The sequence below is a fragment of the Polypterus senegalus genome, chromosome 11 (genome assembly GCF_016835505.1).
Source record: "Polypterus senegalus isolate Bchr_013 chromosome 11, ASM1683550v1, whole genome shotgun sequence".
Classification (NCBI taxonomy): Eukaryota; Metazoa; Chordata; class Cladistia; order Polypteriformes; family Polypteridae; genus Polypterus; species Polypterus senegalus.
Genome location: NC_053164.1, coordinates 101450593 through 101465490, shown reverse-complemented (window position 1 = coordinate 101465490; position 14898 = coordinate 101450593). Strand labels below are relative to the sequence as shown.

Sequence of the window (14898 nt, the reverse complement as noted above, 5' to 3'; positions counted from 1 at the left end):
GGTTATTCACTGGGCTTGAACTGCTTAAATTTCAATAAAATCTGGAAAAATAGGGTTGTTCTAACTTTTGCCTGGTACTGTATGACTCCACCGGAGACAGCCTAGCACTGTACCCCACATATCCCTACGCACTAGTGTGATACCACATACATATACATTAGCACAGAGCAATGACGTCATTTGTGTAACCATCAAATGTAAGTTCTTCATGGTTGATTTATGGTTGCTCATTCAGAGAGGGTAGAGAGCTCACAGCACACCGTGGGGTGGCCATGCATTAATAGCAAATTGCAAAGGGACATTTTCAGTGCTGTGCAGTTTCGTGTTGAAAAAAAAAATGCTACAAACACACAATGTGCGAGTCTTCTTGCATCTACATAATTTCAATGGCTCCCTTCTGCATTCAGATGCACAGATAATATGCAATATATTAAACACACCTTTCCTCACGGTCATGAATGTGGGCCACAGAATAACTGAACCAGGTCTCTTTACTTTTTAATTCGGTCAAGGGGTATAATGATAGACACATCCACCTATATGGTACAAGGCCTTTCATTTCAGGACAACCTATTAACCAAATTATGCTTTTGCACTTCACCTTGCCAATCAAGCAGGTAAAAATACACCGGGGAATAGCCTTGCAGGAGGTAGAGGAGCAAAAAAAATGGAAAGAAAGAAAGGAAGAAAGAAACTTACAAAATTACACATTGTAAGTAGCCAAACAAACAGTACCTGATCAAAGAAGCTAAAAAGTATAGTTAAAAAAAAAAATATGGAGGAAAATAGTTGTGGTGCTGCTACAAGATTCAATATAAATTCTGCCAATGTATTCTTTATAACCACTTCAAGAAAATAGTGATAGAGCTCCCTCTCCTGTACATAAAAGGTACAAAATTTTGGAGTCAAAATACACTGAAAAACAACATTGGTTTGCCAGATTCTCAAATGTGGCACAACAATTTGTATCCTGTACGCGGATACAAAAATCATTTTATTCATTGAATAAGAATATTTGCATTCTTACCAGCCTTTATTGTCTTCAGTGGAGGTATGTGCAGAAGATGTTGGCATGTTCGCACTCTGTGCCACTAGTATTTCAAGGAAAACAGTATTACAAATATTGTATTAATACAAATATAATAATAAAAATAAAAATAAATTTATGAAAGTGATTCCATTAGCTAATTTGGTTCAATTTACAATTCTGAGTGTGTATCAGGAGTTATATTTTTTAACAAAATATTTAGAAATAAATCAGAGAGAAAAGGGTACGACTGTGAAATGCAAATTTGTTGTGGTCCACCAAACATATCCATAATGTTCTCAGAATAGTAAATGCTACAATATAATAAAATTTTGTATTGGATACAAGAAGGCACTACCAAGCAATATAGTTAAACTAGCAAAATACCCGCACTTCGCAGCGGCGAAGTACTGCCTTAAAATTTTTATTAAGAAGAAAATTAAACCTTTTTAAACTAAGGGAAAATATACCAATAATTATTTGTTAAGGATCTCTTTGTATACCACATTGTGAGTTCGGCCCTCCGGTTGTAATATGACCAAGCTGTGCACTGAGCTTACTCTTGAGCATGCAACGTACAGTTGGCCATGTGAACAGTAATCTTGTTTCAAATCTCACAGCTTGGGTTGTTGCTGTCATAATCGGTTTGAGTTTCATGGTTTGTTTCAATTACGACAGTATTTGTAGGACTTGTGTTGAAGAGACATTCGGCATCGATAACTTTACATCCAGCTTTTGAGTTTAAACATTCATAAACATCAAACTGTCCACTACTGAAATTGTCACCTGTCAATCTAAGCTGTTTAAGAGGCATTGGCGGTTGTCAAAAGGTGTAAAATATTTGGCCATTTCGATACACTTGAAAGCGACAACTGAACAATTCACTGGCAGCCATCAACTCACATGCAGATGCATAGGTGAAGGGCTTAAGCATTTCACTCTTATAGTGCTCCTGTGTAGTATAATTATCTCCTGTACCGTCATCAGTCCACACCTTGAACCTGTCCCAGTCATTCAATACATACACAATGTTCCTCCAGATATCAAGAGTGAGCCTGATATGGCCGTGCAATATGTAACAGAGAGAATGGAAAAGGTAGGTTCCATCTTCGGGCATGGAAACCACTCGGTAAGTGACAGTACTTTGATCGATCGTGATCACCTCGATAGACATGTTAATGGGGGTACAGTTGGAATGATAAAGGAAATGGGTACCTGAACAATGTAAAGTAAGTCTAAAATACCTACACAATAACTATAATCGTAATAAACGAACAATAAAACAGTGGTGAAGCCGTGGATTAAATAAAAAGGCTGCAGTTATCAGCAGGGAGACGTGAATCCCGTGGCGAAGCAAGGAAGGGAATGAAGAGATCGGAGCGACGGACAGATTTATATAGGCAGGCAGCCAACAACATGGGAGGCGTTGGGATGGGGGACCCAACGCCGGCTCACACAGTGACCGAGCTGCAGGCTATGGACGTATATATGTACGTAAGTAGGATTCAGTTAGCGTTGGGAACCCGTGTACCAAATTTCTTGAAGATGGGCCCATAAGTAACAAAGACCGTGGAAAAGTTCAATATGGCGGCCGACAGAGGCATCATACCACCGAAATAAGTACCAAATTTCAGCCTTCTACCTACATGGGAAGTTGGAGAATTAGTGACGTTGGAAAGTTCAACATGGCAGACGTTTTTGACTGTTATGACTGTTACGCGTAGAATTTCTAAATGAAACCTGCTTAACTTCTGTAAGCAAGCTGTAAGGAATGAGCCTGCCAAATTTCAGCCTTCTACCTACACGGGAAGTTGGAGAATTAGTGACGTTGGAAAATTCAATATGGCGGCCGACAGTGGCGTCATACCATCGAAATAAGTACGTACATCGGTTTCGGTTAGCACAGGAAAACCACCTACCAAATTTCGTGAAGATGGGGCCATAAATAAGAAAGTTCAACATGGCGGACGTTGTCGACCGTTACATGTAGAATTTCGAAATGAAACCTGCTTAACTTTTGTAAGTAAGCTGTAAGGAATAAGCCTGCCAAATTTCAGCCTTTAAGTAAGTAAATGAGTGAGTGAGGTGAGTGAGGGCTTTGCCTTTTATTAGTATAGATACCAAGTTTCACAATCAGCAAACACCGTCTTCTAATTAGGAAATGGGCTGGAATGAAAACCTGCAGTCATCGCAGCCATCCAGGACCACGAGTGACTATCCCAGATTTACAGAATGCAAACAGAATTTGGATATGGATAGTGGACAGTAACGTGACATAAAAGCGATGCTATAGCTTGTACCTGCCCAATTTAAACGCAAAAAATGACTAAACAGGAAATAAAACCTATATCTATTTGCATAGCATATCATGGCATTATTTTCTAAATCTTATGTCATTTAAATCATCGTGAATCCTGGACAGCTAAGATAAGAAGTATTCAACAGCATTGTATATTTATTTTAGGTTTACTCTAAAAATCAGGCCTGACATTCACTGTAGTTCACAGAATTTGGCAGCAAAGTGAATGTTAACATAGCAGCATGAGTGAGGCCAGAACAGAAAGCAGCAGGCTTACTCTCTTCTCTTTAGCACTTGACTCATATAATTGTAAGTAACAGTTATTTTAAGTTCAGGATTTAATCCTTTCATTTAACATCACTGACCAATAAAGAAAATTCTGCATAAAGTAAAAATATTCTTTGGGTATTTACCTTTAATGCTTGATGAGGGGGTGGATGGTCCTGGAGAAGGATTTGTTACAGAAGCTTTTGAATGAGAGTTTTCTTTTTTGCCATCTTTAACTAGACAATCATCCAAGACTAAAGACCCAGCACTACCAAGCTGCATCAAACACAAAAAAAATCAAATTATTTCACTTTAGGTAAGTTGTAAAGGATACTAAAAAGTTACTTTTCTATGTCATTTGTGAACAGAAAAGAGTTAGTATTTTATGCTTCTTTACATATGGAAGAATAAATTTGAAAAGAAATGTCAGTAAGGGAAGACGCATGTAAAGTTCTCATCCCCATTTGTTAACAGTTCTTAACTGAAAACTACAAAACACCAAAAAAGTCTGATAATGCACCATAGAATCATTATTGTTTGCAATTAAATTAATTCATATTAATTTTCAGAAGCTGCTTTTACCAATAAAGGGTTGTAACTTTGTAAATATAAAATTTACATGCAAGACTTAATTACACTAGAAATTGCCAAATGACAAGACAGGGTATAGTAATAATGGGTCTTGACAGCCAATAATAAAACAAAAATCAATCATAATGCCACTTGCGTGCAGAGTGTAAGGACAGGTTTCCATTTCCAAGCACACACCCAGCAAAGAAATCGTTCAACTGTCATGGTTTATGCAGCTTGTGACCAAACAAGTTAGCCAAGATAGAAATGTTTATATCTATAAAAAGATAATTCCAACTGTCCTCAAAAAAAACAAACAAAAAAAAAAAAACGAAGATTCTCAAAACGCAACAATCAACAGAAGAATAACTTATCAAAGTGAGATACTATGAGGCACAATCTGTCCCTTTTAGGCAGGTCAACCAATCATACCAGTCATCAGCCTGCAGAGTTTAATCGTTTTAGACATGCGTGAAAAAGAACTTTCTTTTGGAATCCATTCATCTTCAATATGACTTTGCACAATTTAACATTATAAAATATACGTATTAATGCATGTGAGAAAATTGAATCTGATTTCTACCACTGTTATCATTTGTAACAATGCACTTGTATCTTAATGTTAAACTATTCTTTACTTTTGCTTATCAATTTTGTTTTATTTCTGTTAAGGGAAAATGCCATAAAAACCTTTTATATTTTGCACAAGAATTTCTTTTGCATTCATCATCATCATCACTGGTTTATCTGCCATTTTCTGCCAGGTTAGCAAGTTGCCTCCCAAATCATTTTCTTCAACTCTCCATTGCCTTGGACCCACTTTGGAGTGATACCAATTCTTTTGATATCATCTCAACAACACATTCATAAAAAGTTCCTTTTTAACCTCACCTCCATCTTTATGTACCTTGTCACCCAAACATGCTTCATCTTAAACTTCATTTATCCAAACCACCTAAAATTGGTTTTTGCTCCACAAAACACCTATTGTCAACACACCAAGTTTTTCTCTTAACTCAGCATTCCTCAACACTACACTCACCCACCTGACCATTCTCATCTCTGGTTTTTCCAGCTTTGTTTCATGTTCCACCTTTCATTGACCATGTCTCAACTCCAATTAAGCAAACTACTCTTCACACAGTTTCATAAACCTCTTCTTTAATGTCAGAAAGGTTCCTTTAGAAATCAAAATTGGGGACAAATCCTGCAATTTCTTTTATGTACCTCTCTCTCTCTCTGGTTACTGCTGGTATGCCCGCACCTCCATCTGCGCTCAACATGTCTCCAGGTACCACAAGTTCCCTAGTCTCTCTGAAATAACTTTACTGTAGAAATTAATACATCCAAATTATTAAACCAATAACCTATGCGTTCTCCAAACAAGGGTTACACTTGCTGTCTATAAGCTATCCTTCACATCACTAATTATTATGCACCCCTTTCCACCAAACCATACAATGGACTGTGTTACTCCCTGCACCATTACCACAAACTCAGCACAGCCATGCAACCAGTTCCCTTATACATCCCAACCCTTTGCCTCCAACCATTGCCTAGGTCTTTTACCTTGAGGCCTTCCACTTTGAATCTAACTTTTTATTTCAGCATCTTCTACTTTAATTCCACTTCACTTTTTGCCATCAATATGAGATCATTATGATATAAAAGAGCTCATGGAGGTCCTTCACACAGTTCTCTAGTCACCACATCCACCTCTATCACAAAAAGCAATGGATTTGAATTGGATCCCTGTCGCCTCAAAACTTCCTCATATATTGACATCACCACAGGAACTAAGCATCCATCAACACTTTGCTTTTTCAGTCCACCTCAGCACCTATGCCTTCTTTTTGCACTCACCAGATAACATTTTTTGCATTTGCCTGATAACAATGTCTCCATCTGCATTTCCCTTCCCAAGTAAGTGAATTTAGCAGACTTTCACTTGGTTGCGAATTCTTTTCTCTAGCACACCCTATAACACATTCATTACATGCTCCCAAAACGTTTTTGCTGGATATGACCCACACTCCAGTGGATCACCTTCCTCTTAGTATACTGGAATGGACACACTTATTTTCCAATCTTCAGGAATCATGTTTCACACGTAATAATGTTGCAATAGCCGGACAATGATTCACTTCAAACAAACTTCCGAAGCCTTCAACATTTTTACCACTACACCAGTTGAACCTGCTTCTTTACCTATCTTCAGATTTTTTAGTACTTTTCTGAACTTGCAGTTTAGAGACCTTTTATTTTTTCACAATGGGCATCACTATTCTATTCATTGTCCTCATTCAGCACCCTATCCATGTACTTTTCCCATTACCGTCAAGCACGATGTTCACTTCAGAATTTTTCAAGTATTTCACACCTGTTATGATAAATGCTTTCTTTTGCCACCTGCTTTGCAATCCCTCATTCTGTCTTTATAGCACTTCATCTTCCCGTTCCATGTTTCCTTGTGTTACAGAAGAATATGAAATTTTGAATTTATTTTGCTTTGGCTTTAAGTAATCCAATTACAACCTAATTTGGGTTGTCCAAATTTCAGAAGTTAAATAGCTATAGTTTTACATAATAAATAGATTGGCTCACTACACAAACTTGATCCCTCTCTTTGGTTTGTTCCACGAGATGCTTCCCAAAGGGAATGAGAACATTCCTACAGCCATCACCAATAGAATTTCACAGCTACTATACAGTACATGTACTGCAAACACATCTTGCAATATGTTTATGATAAACACCTGCACTCAGAAAGGTTGAGCAATTCATCTTAAAAAGTCGTTGAGATGTCTGTGGTATTGCTATGGAATCCACAGTCCATGATGACACTGATATGGACCTGTCCAGCTAAGCGTTTTTTTTTTTAAGACATTTGTTGTGGTTGTGAGAAAAACTGGAGTTGTAAACTTAGCCTTTGGGTAAAATTACATTTGATGTTTAACAAAAAGTGGGCAACTTCATTGGATTAATGAGATACACATTAAACGTACTGGTTAATTACGAGGTTCAGCCCAATCACCTATTTTGTATAGCTGAGCAATATTATACAGATAACAAATGTAAATACACAATAGTGAAATGGACTTTTGTAAAAGCTTATTAAAGGTTTGTTTGTTTTGTTTTTAATTTACTGTAGTTATGTTATCTTTAACTGGTTTCCTTACCTGGTGGAAAGCTTGCTGTGTTAAATGATTTATTTCCTCTGGACTTGGAAGGTTGTGTGCGGTTGACTCGGTTCGTACTTTGGGCACATTCTCCCAGTTCTTTGTTAGCTGGGCCTGACTACTGGAACTGCTGACTTCTCTTCTTAAATTTTGAAGGTTAATCAATCGAGGAGGCTGAAAAGTTAAAAAAAGTTTACATTAAACAAATTAGCTAAATTTAAAAGTATACAGAACTCAGATTTCTTCATCCCCATCAGGTTACATTTTTAGGCAGTAAAAGGACCAGAAAACGTGCATTTTCTTTATCTAACTCCAGGCTGACGCTTACTATCTCTAAGGATTTCATAATGCACTTAACTAAAGGTAACAATGTGCAGAGAATGCTTTATCAAAATACTGGGTTATTTATTCAGTTAAACAGTTTTGAAATGCTTAGGTTTAAATCTATTTGACTATATTCATAAAGTGAAGAATGCAAATATGACAACAAGCAAAAAGTGGACAGAAACAACTAATCTGTCAATTTTAATTAATCAAGCTTTCCTTAAATTCTCTCTTTTTTGTGTTGATCCACTACTTTGCTTCATTTTTGTAGTACGGTTACTCCCCATTTTAGGTTTAGTTTAAATTTTCAAATTTTGTTTTCATTTTATTTTCACTGTTTCTATTTGAAATTTTAGATTTTTGTATAATTATCAATTGTCTAAATTTCTGTATTTTTATTGCATTTTCATGTTTGGTTGATTTTTTGAAAATATTTTAGTTTATGTTTTATAATTTTTATTTACATTTTTTATATTTTGCTGGTATTTTACATTTTAAGTCTACTGCAGTATTGTGTCCTTTGTTTTTGGTAACACTTCAAAGTACAAAATATAACTTTGTTTTATCTGGCAAGTTTGCTTACAGTTAAAATTGTAAAAATTAGCCACTATAACCCCGAACTGGATTAAATTTGGGTTTGAGAATGTCTTGTTAATTCCTTGATAAGGTGGGCAATCATTTGCTACAGGTAGTGGTATTTGTACCTTAGGACAATGGCTTCAAATAGAAAGGTTAACAGTTTCTCCCAGTGTGAGCCTAAGTAGATGTACACTACACACAAACAGTTCCGTCAGATAAAAAAATTAAACTGCTCTAGTCCATAATAACAAAGTGGAGGCATTTAAACTACAGCTATTGTTGTTCTCCCAGATCTAAATGACAAAATACAGGCTTAAAATATTTCAATCTTTTGCGTCAGGTAATTTATGATAATTGTAGGATAGGGAATATTTGAAATTATATAAGTCAACCAAATCTGAGCTTTCACTGCAAAGACCCAAAACATTATGTAGTCATTCACGACTACATCAACTGTCCAAATATCTTCCACATTTATAGTGTGCAGAAATACTTTTAAATATCCTTATCTGGAAAAAGATAATCCCTGGTGAACAGAAGAGTTTATTATTTTAAATCTCAATGTCATTAAATATATAGGATGCTTTAATTGAGGGATAGTAATGTCAGAGTGACTTGCTTAAGTTTACTGTTGAAAAAACAAAAACTAACAATCAATCTTGATGTTAGTTTCTTATAAGTTATTTTTGCTCCAGTTTTCCTGAATGTCACTGAGGGATGGATTGTGGAAAAGGTAATACAAACTACTGCCATAAATTAAGTTAATATCTTGCCCTTTTCACAAGCAATATTAAGAGTGGTTAATCTTCTAAGCCATTTTTTATACATGTGACTGGTGAGGAGTTTGATTTTTTTATGCAGAAAATATTATAAAAAATTAAAAACAGTTCAAATTTTTACACTTAAATTTTAAAATTTGTATTGGGCAAGAAAACGAACACATTTAAAATCTACTACATTATCAACTTTATCCTGAACTCACTTGTGGTGGTGTGACCATGGTCCGATGAATAACCGACTGACTTGGAGGACCCAGACCCTGAAAGCTTTCTGCAGGTACTTGCTGGCAATGATATCCCGCAGGGGGCCTCTGCAACAAATGAGTCTGACTTGCACCTACAGGACTCTGAGAATGAACTCCTTGTGGATTAGGCGGGACTGCATGCAGCTTCAGAGCCATGCTGTTCCGCTGTGCCAAACGGTCAATTTGCTGCTGAAGTTGAGACAAATTTACATCAGGAGGTAGGTTAGATAAAAGAAAGCTTTGTGGATGAAGTGGTAAGGCAGGCTCTCCTTGGTTCAGACCACTGTGGCTTGTTGATGCTGATGTATGTAGGCTATTCTGTTGGTTTAGAGGGTTGTTGTCTACTACCAATGAGCCTGTAAAGGAAAACAGACTCAATAAAGAACATTTTTAAAAGAACAATCCCATAAGAGAAAAAAGCAGACATATACTTTTGTAAGATACACTTACTTTTAACTAAAAACATATGTCCCAGAGGTTTTTTTTTTTTTTATTGAACTGATACAAACAAACAAATGAAATGTGCAGCATAAATAAAAGAGCTGAATATACTAAAACTGATATGAATATCTTTTGTAATCTACAAGTATCTTATCTGATTTAGATTACAGTCATCTACACCATATATTTGCATACAATAAATATTTCGCTTAGAGCAGAGATGTCACTGGTAAAGTAACAGGCATGCTAGGATACAATATGAAAGAAATTCAGACTGACAGTTACAGTTTCTCTATAAATTGTAGAGTAGATGGAGCATCATGAGTATAGGGTATGTACTGTACATGGATGCCTTCTTGCAATAACTACATCAGTCTGCATCAGGTATGAGAGGTAGGGAAGGCCCAGCTTCTCATGACCAAGAACATTTTAGCAGATGTTTACACTCCCTTGTATGGTTTTACCTTTATCATATTGCTATTTACCCCATTTGTTAACTACATTGCAAATAAGAAATTGGTTTGTTTAATCTACTGAGTAATGTAGGATTCTTCGCCTGACTCCTTGTTGGCACCAACCGAACCCCCGCCCTCCCACCCATACGTCTTAGACAATGCCATGTAGTGTATTTACATTTCTTGATGCAAAATGCCAGTTATGGTGTCTTCTTACTCAGACAGCCATACTCTTTAGAATGACAGTATAGTAATTCTGTTTATCAAACAGTGAATATATATTACTTTGTTATTATTTGTAGAACTTTTCATACTTACCTAGATTGACAACATTTTTGGCCCAAAAGGTAGGATCACAGTGAAAGTGTATGGTACTGTTTGTTATTAGGGATGGATCACACTTGGCCCGAAGAAGGTAATGAAGCTGGAACATTATCTATGCATAAAAAATGCTTGTGTTACCATCAGCACAAGATTCTTAAATCTCTTGTTTCAGTTCAGAACTCATACAGAAGAAACGCATAGAGAAAATGCAAACTAAGGTGCAAAAACAAAAGTGTGCACTTCCAGAAATTAAAAATAGCCATATTTTTGCATTATTTTTTTAAAAAACAACCTTAGAATGATTTGATTACAAAAACAAGGTCACTCAACATGAATTAGATCAGGGTTCGCAAACTCCGGTCCAGGAGGGCCACAAGTGGCTGCAGGATTTCATTCTAACCCTTTTGCTGCTAATTAACTTTTTTTGAATTCAATTTTATTAACTTGTTTTTTTAAGATTTGCTCCCCTAAATTTCTTCATTTTCTTTCCTTAAAAGGCACCCAAACAGAAATAAAATGAGAAGTGAGGCAACAGAAGACCAACTAAGTCAGGGCCTCAAATTCCAACCAATTTCACTCCAACCAGTTGCTTAATTAGGTGCCAATTTTTGTTGTTAATTAAACGTGTTCTTAAACTCCATGGCTTGTGTGCTGCTCATTGTAGAATAGCGTACATTTCCGAAATTGTTGATTTTCGCTTTATAAGAGCACCATTAAAATGTCTTGTGAAACTGAGCAGATTAGCATTCCGGAGACCTTCATCTTTATTTTCAGATACTGTACGATGGACACTGTTTGCTGGTCATGTTTTGGTTCATTTTGTAGCTCACTATTGCTTAGCAGCTAATTAAGGAAAAAGAAACATTTATTGGGTCTGGGAATTTAAGAGCAAGTCAATTATAATTAAAGAAAAAGTTGTTAATTAGCAGCAAAAACAGGTCACTAATTACGAAAAGGGTTAGAATGAAAACCTGCAACCACTGTAGCCCTCCAGGACTGGGGTTTGAGAACCCTGAATGAAACTCTCTAAATGCAGTACTGAGTCATTAAAGGACCCAAGGTGAACTGCAAAGAATCTAAAGGCAATTCTGCTGAAATAAATGTGATAGATATACAGATATATAGATAGATATAGATATATAGATTGCACCGACGCTTCCCATCCAACCTAATGGAGCTTGAGAAGTGCTGCAAAGAGGAATGGGCGAAACTGGCCAAGGATAGGTGTGCCAAGCTTGTGGCATCATATTCAAAAAGACTTGAGGCTGTAATTGCTGCCAAAGGTATTGAGGAAAGGCTGTGAATTTTTTTATTTTTAATAAATTTGCAAAAACCTCAAGTAAACTTTTTGCACGTTGTCATTATGGGGTGTTGTGTGTAGAATTCTGAGGAAAAAAATGAATTTAATCCATTTTGGAATAAGGCTGAAACATAACAAAATGTGGAAATAGTGATGCGCAGTGAATACTTTCCGGATGCACTGTGTGTATGTGTGTATATATATATATATATATATATATATATATAAACTGACTTGATTGAGATTATCCAGGGGCAGAACTAGACCTTGTAAACTGGATAAATGAGTCAATTTGGCACAATTTCACACCACCTTTTGTGCAACTGTATATAGTCTGGAAATTGAAGAACAAACAAAGAATAAGACTGGGAGCATTATAGTTTGGGGGTGCTTTGCAGCTTACTAACAAGCATAGAAAATTTGAATTCCATAATACAGCAGAGCAGGGTTTGCATATTTCAGCACATTTCAAATTCAAGGACTTTTTAATGTCTTTTCCCACACCAACCAGCACATGAATCAAGGACTACTTTACACTCCAGTTTTGAATATCCACAGTAAAATTACAAAAACCTTATAAGAACAAATAAAATAAGCCACATGTTTAAATTCATATATTGCTGGCCGCTTACAAAAACTGACATTGAAGCTCACACTCTTTGCCCAGAGTAATAGTGCAGCTAGACAATTTTTAGTATGTACATGTGGAGAGAGCTGGCCTGTGTAAATATTTTGGTGTGTCCAAGCAAAATATACAAAGAAATAAAAAAAACATGCTTTGTTTGAGCACAGTTTACAAAGCAAAACTTTAAAGCACACAAAAAAAAACACAGAAACTCAATACCTACTAGATAAATAAATGATCATAAAAAATAATTTTGACATATATTAAGTAATAAATTGTAGCAGATCAAAAATATGAGGTATACCTTGGGAATGGCGTCCACACACACACACACACTGTACAACTCTACAATCTCAATATCAGATAACATTTCCTGAAACAGGTTATCCACGTGGGCAGCACGGTGGCACAGTGGTAGCGCTGCTGCCTCGCAGTTAGGGAGACTCGGGTTCACTTCCCGGGTCCTCCCTGCGTAGAGTTTGCATGTTCTCCCCGTGTCTGCGTGGGTTTCCTCTGGGCGCTCTGGTCTCCTCCCACAGTCCAAAGACATGCAGGTTAGGTGGACTGGCGATTCTAAATTGGCCCTAGTGTGTGCTTGGTGTGTAGGTGTGTTTGTGTGTGTCCTGTGGTGGGTTGGCATCCTGCCCAGGACTGGTTCCTGCCTTGTGCCCTGTGTTGGCTGGGATTGGCTCCAGCAGACCCCCCGTGACCCTGTGTTTGGATTCAACAGGTTGGAAAATGGATGGATGGATGGAGGTTATCCACGTCTTTATGTGGACTTGTATGAATAATGTAAGTCCATCATATTTAACACTCAAATGATTTCAGACATTCACTTTTAGTGACATATGAAGGTAAATATTGTGATACAGTAGAATCATTACTAGCCTGCATAGAAGCTCTCACTAGCGCTACTGCCAGCTAAACAACTGCTACATGAACAGCTTTGCTAATGAGGTAAGATGTGACCCCACAAAAGACTTTTTTTTTTTTTTTTAAAAAAGAATCACTGACTTCTTTGCTCTTCTTCAGTTCACAATGTTAAATTTCTTTTTATATGGCTTTTCAAACACATTCCAAATGTCAAACAATACGATAACAGCACACAGCCTTATGCTTATTTGTTTTATCCTGTTGAAGCCAATCTTTGTAGTCAGCATTTTCCAACCATTTCCAGCTAAACACACAGTTTCCTGGAATTTTGACTGCTCAATAAATTAAGTAATACAGTGGTGCTTGATAGTTTGTGAACCCTTTAGAATTTTTATATTTCTGCATAAATATGACCTAAAACATCATCAGATTTTCACTCAAGTCCTTAAAGCAGATAAAAAGAAACCAGTTAAACAAATGAGACAAAAATATCATACTTGGTCATTTATTTATTGAGGAAAATGATGTAATATTACATATTTGTGAGTGGCAAAAGTATATGAACCTCTAGGATTAGCAGTTAGTTTGAAGGTGAAATTAGAGTCAGGTGTTTTTAATCAATGGGATGACAATCAGGTGTGAGTGGGCACCCTGTGTTATTTAAAGAACAGGGATCTATCAAGGTCCACTCTTCACAACACGTTTGTGGAAGTGTATCATGGCACGAACAAAGGAGATTTCTGAGGACCTCTGAAAAACAGTTGTTGATGCTCATCAGGCTGGAAAAGGTTACAAAACCATCTCTAAGGAATTTGGACTCCACCAATCCACAGTCAGACAGATTGTGTACAAATGGAGGAAATTCAAGACCATTGTTACCCTCACCCGGAAGTGGTTGACCAACAAAGATCACTCCAAGAGCAAGGTGTGTAATAGTTGGCGAGATCACAAAGGACCCCAGGGTAACTTCTAAGCAACTGAAGGCATCTCTCACATTGGCTAAGGTTCATGTTCATGAGTCCACCATCAGGAGAACACTGAACAACAATGGTGTGCATGGCAGGGTTGCAAGAAGAAAGCCACTGCTCTCCAAAAAAAACATTGTTGCTGGTCTGCAGTTTGCTAAAGATCACATGGACAAACCAGAAGGCTATTGGAAGATTGTTTTGTGGACGGATGGGACTAAAACAGAACTTTAGACTAAAACAGAACTTTTTGGTTTAAATGAAAGCGTTATGTTTGCAGAAAGGAAAACACTGCATTCCAGCATAAGAACCTTATCACATCTGTGAAACATGGTGGTGGCAGTATCAGGGTTTGGGCCTGTTTTTCTGCATCTGGGCCAGGACGGCTTGCCTTCATTGATGAAACAATGAATTCTGAATTATATCTGAGAATTCTAAAGGAAAATGTCAGGATATCTGTCCATGAACTGAATCTCAATTGAAGGTGAGTCATGCAGCAAGACAGCGACCCTAAGCACATAAGTCGTTCCACCAAATAATGGTTAAAGACGAATAAAGTTAATGTTTTGGAATGGCCAAGTCAAAGTCCTGACCTTAATCCAGTCGAAATGTTGTGGAAGGACCTGAAGTAAGCAGTTAATGTGAG

At 36.9% G+C, this 14898-nt stretch overlaps 1 protein-coding gene across 2 annotated transcripts in view; it reads right to left on the bottom strand.

The window, feature by feature from the left end:
• The window catches only part of trim24 (tripartite motif containing 24), a 102336-nt gene that overhangs the window by 20748 nt on the left and 66690 nt on the right, over window positions 1-14898 (bottom strand). For both annotated transcript variants that reach the window (XM_039769387.1, XM_039769388.1), the window contains exons 8-12: window positions 10484-10601; window positions 9228-9625; window positions 7343-7516; window positions 3740-3869; window positions 1028-1091 (exon numbers count right to left, since the gene is read on the bottom strand). In XM_039769387.1, the coding sequence (XP_039625321.1) occupies window positions 1028-1091; window positions 3740-3869; window positions 7343-7516; window positions 9228-9625; window positions 10484-10601 (884 nt within the window). The remainder of the gene's footprint in view (window positions 1-1027; window positions 1092-3739; window positions 3870-7342; window positions 7517-9227; window positions 9626-10483; window positions 10602-14898) is intronic.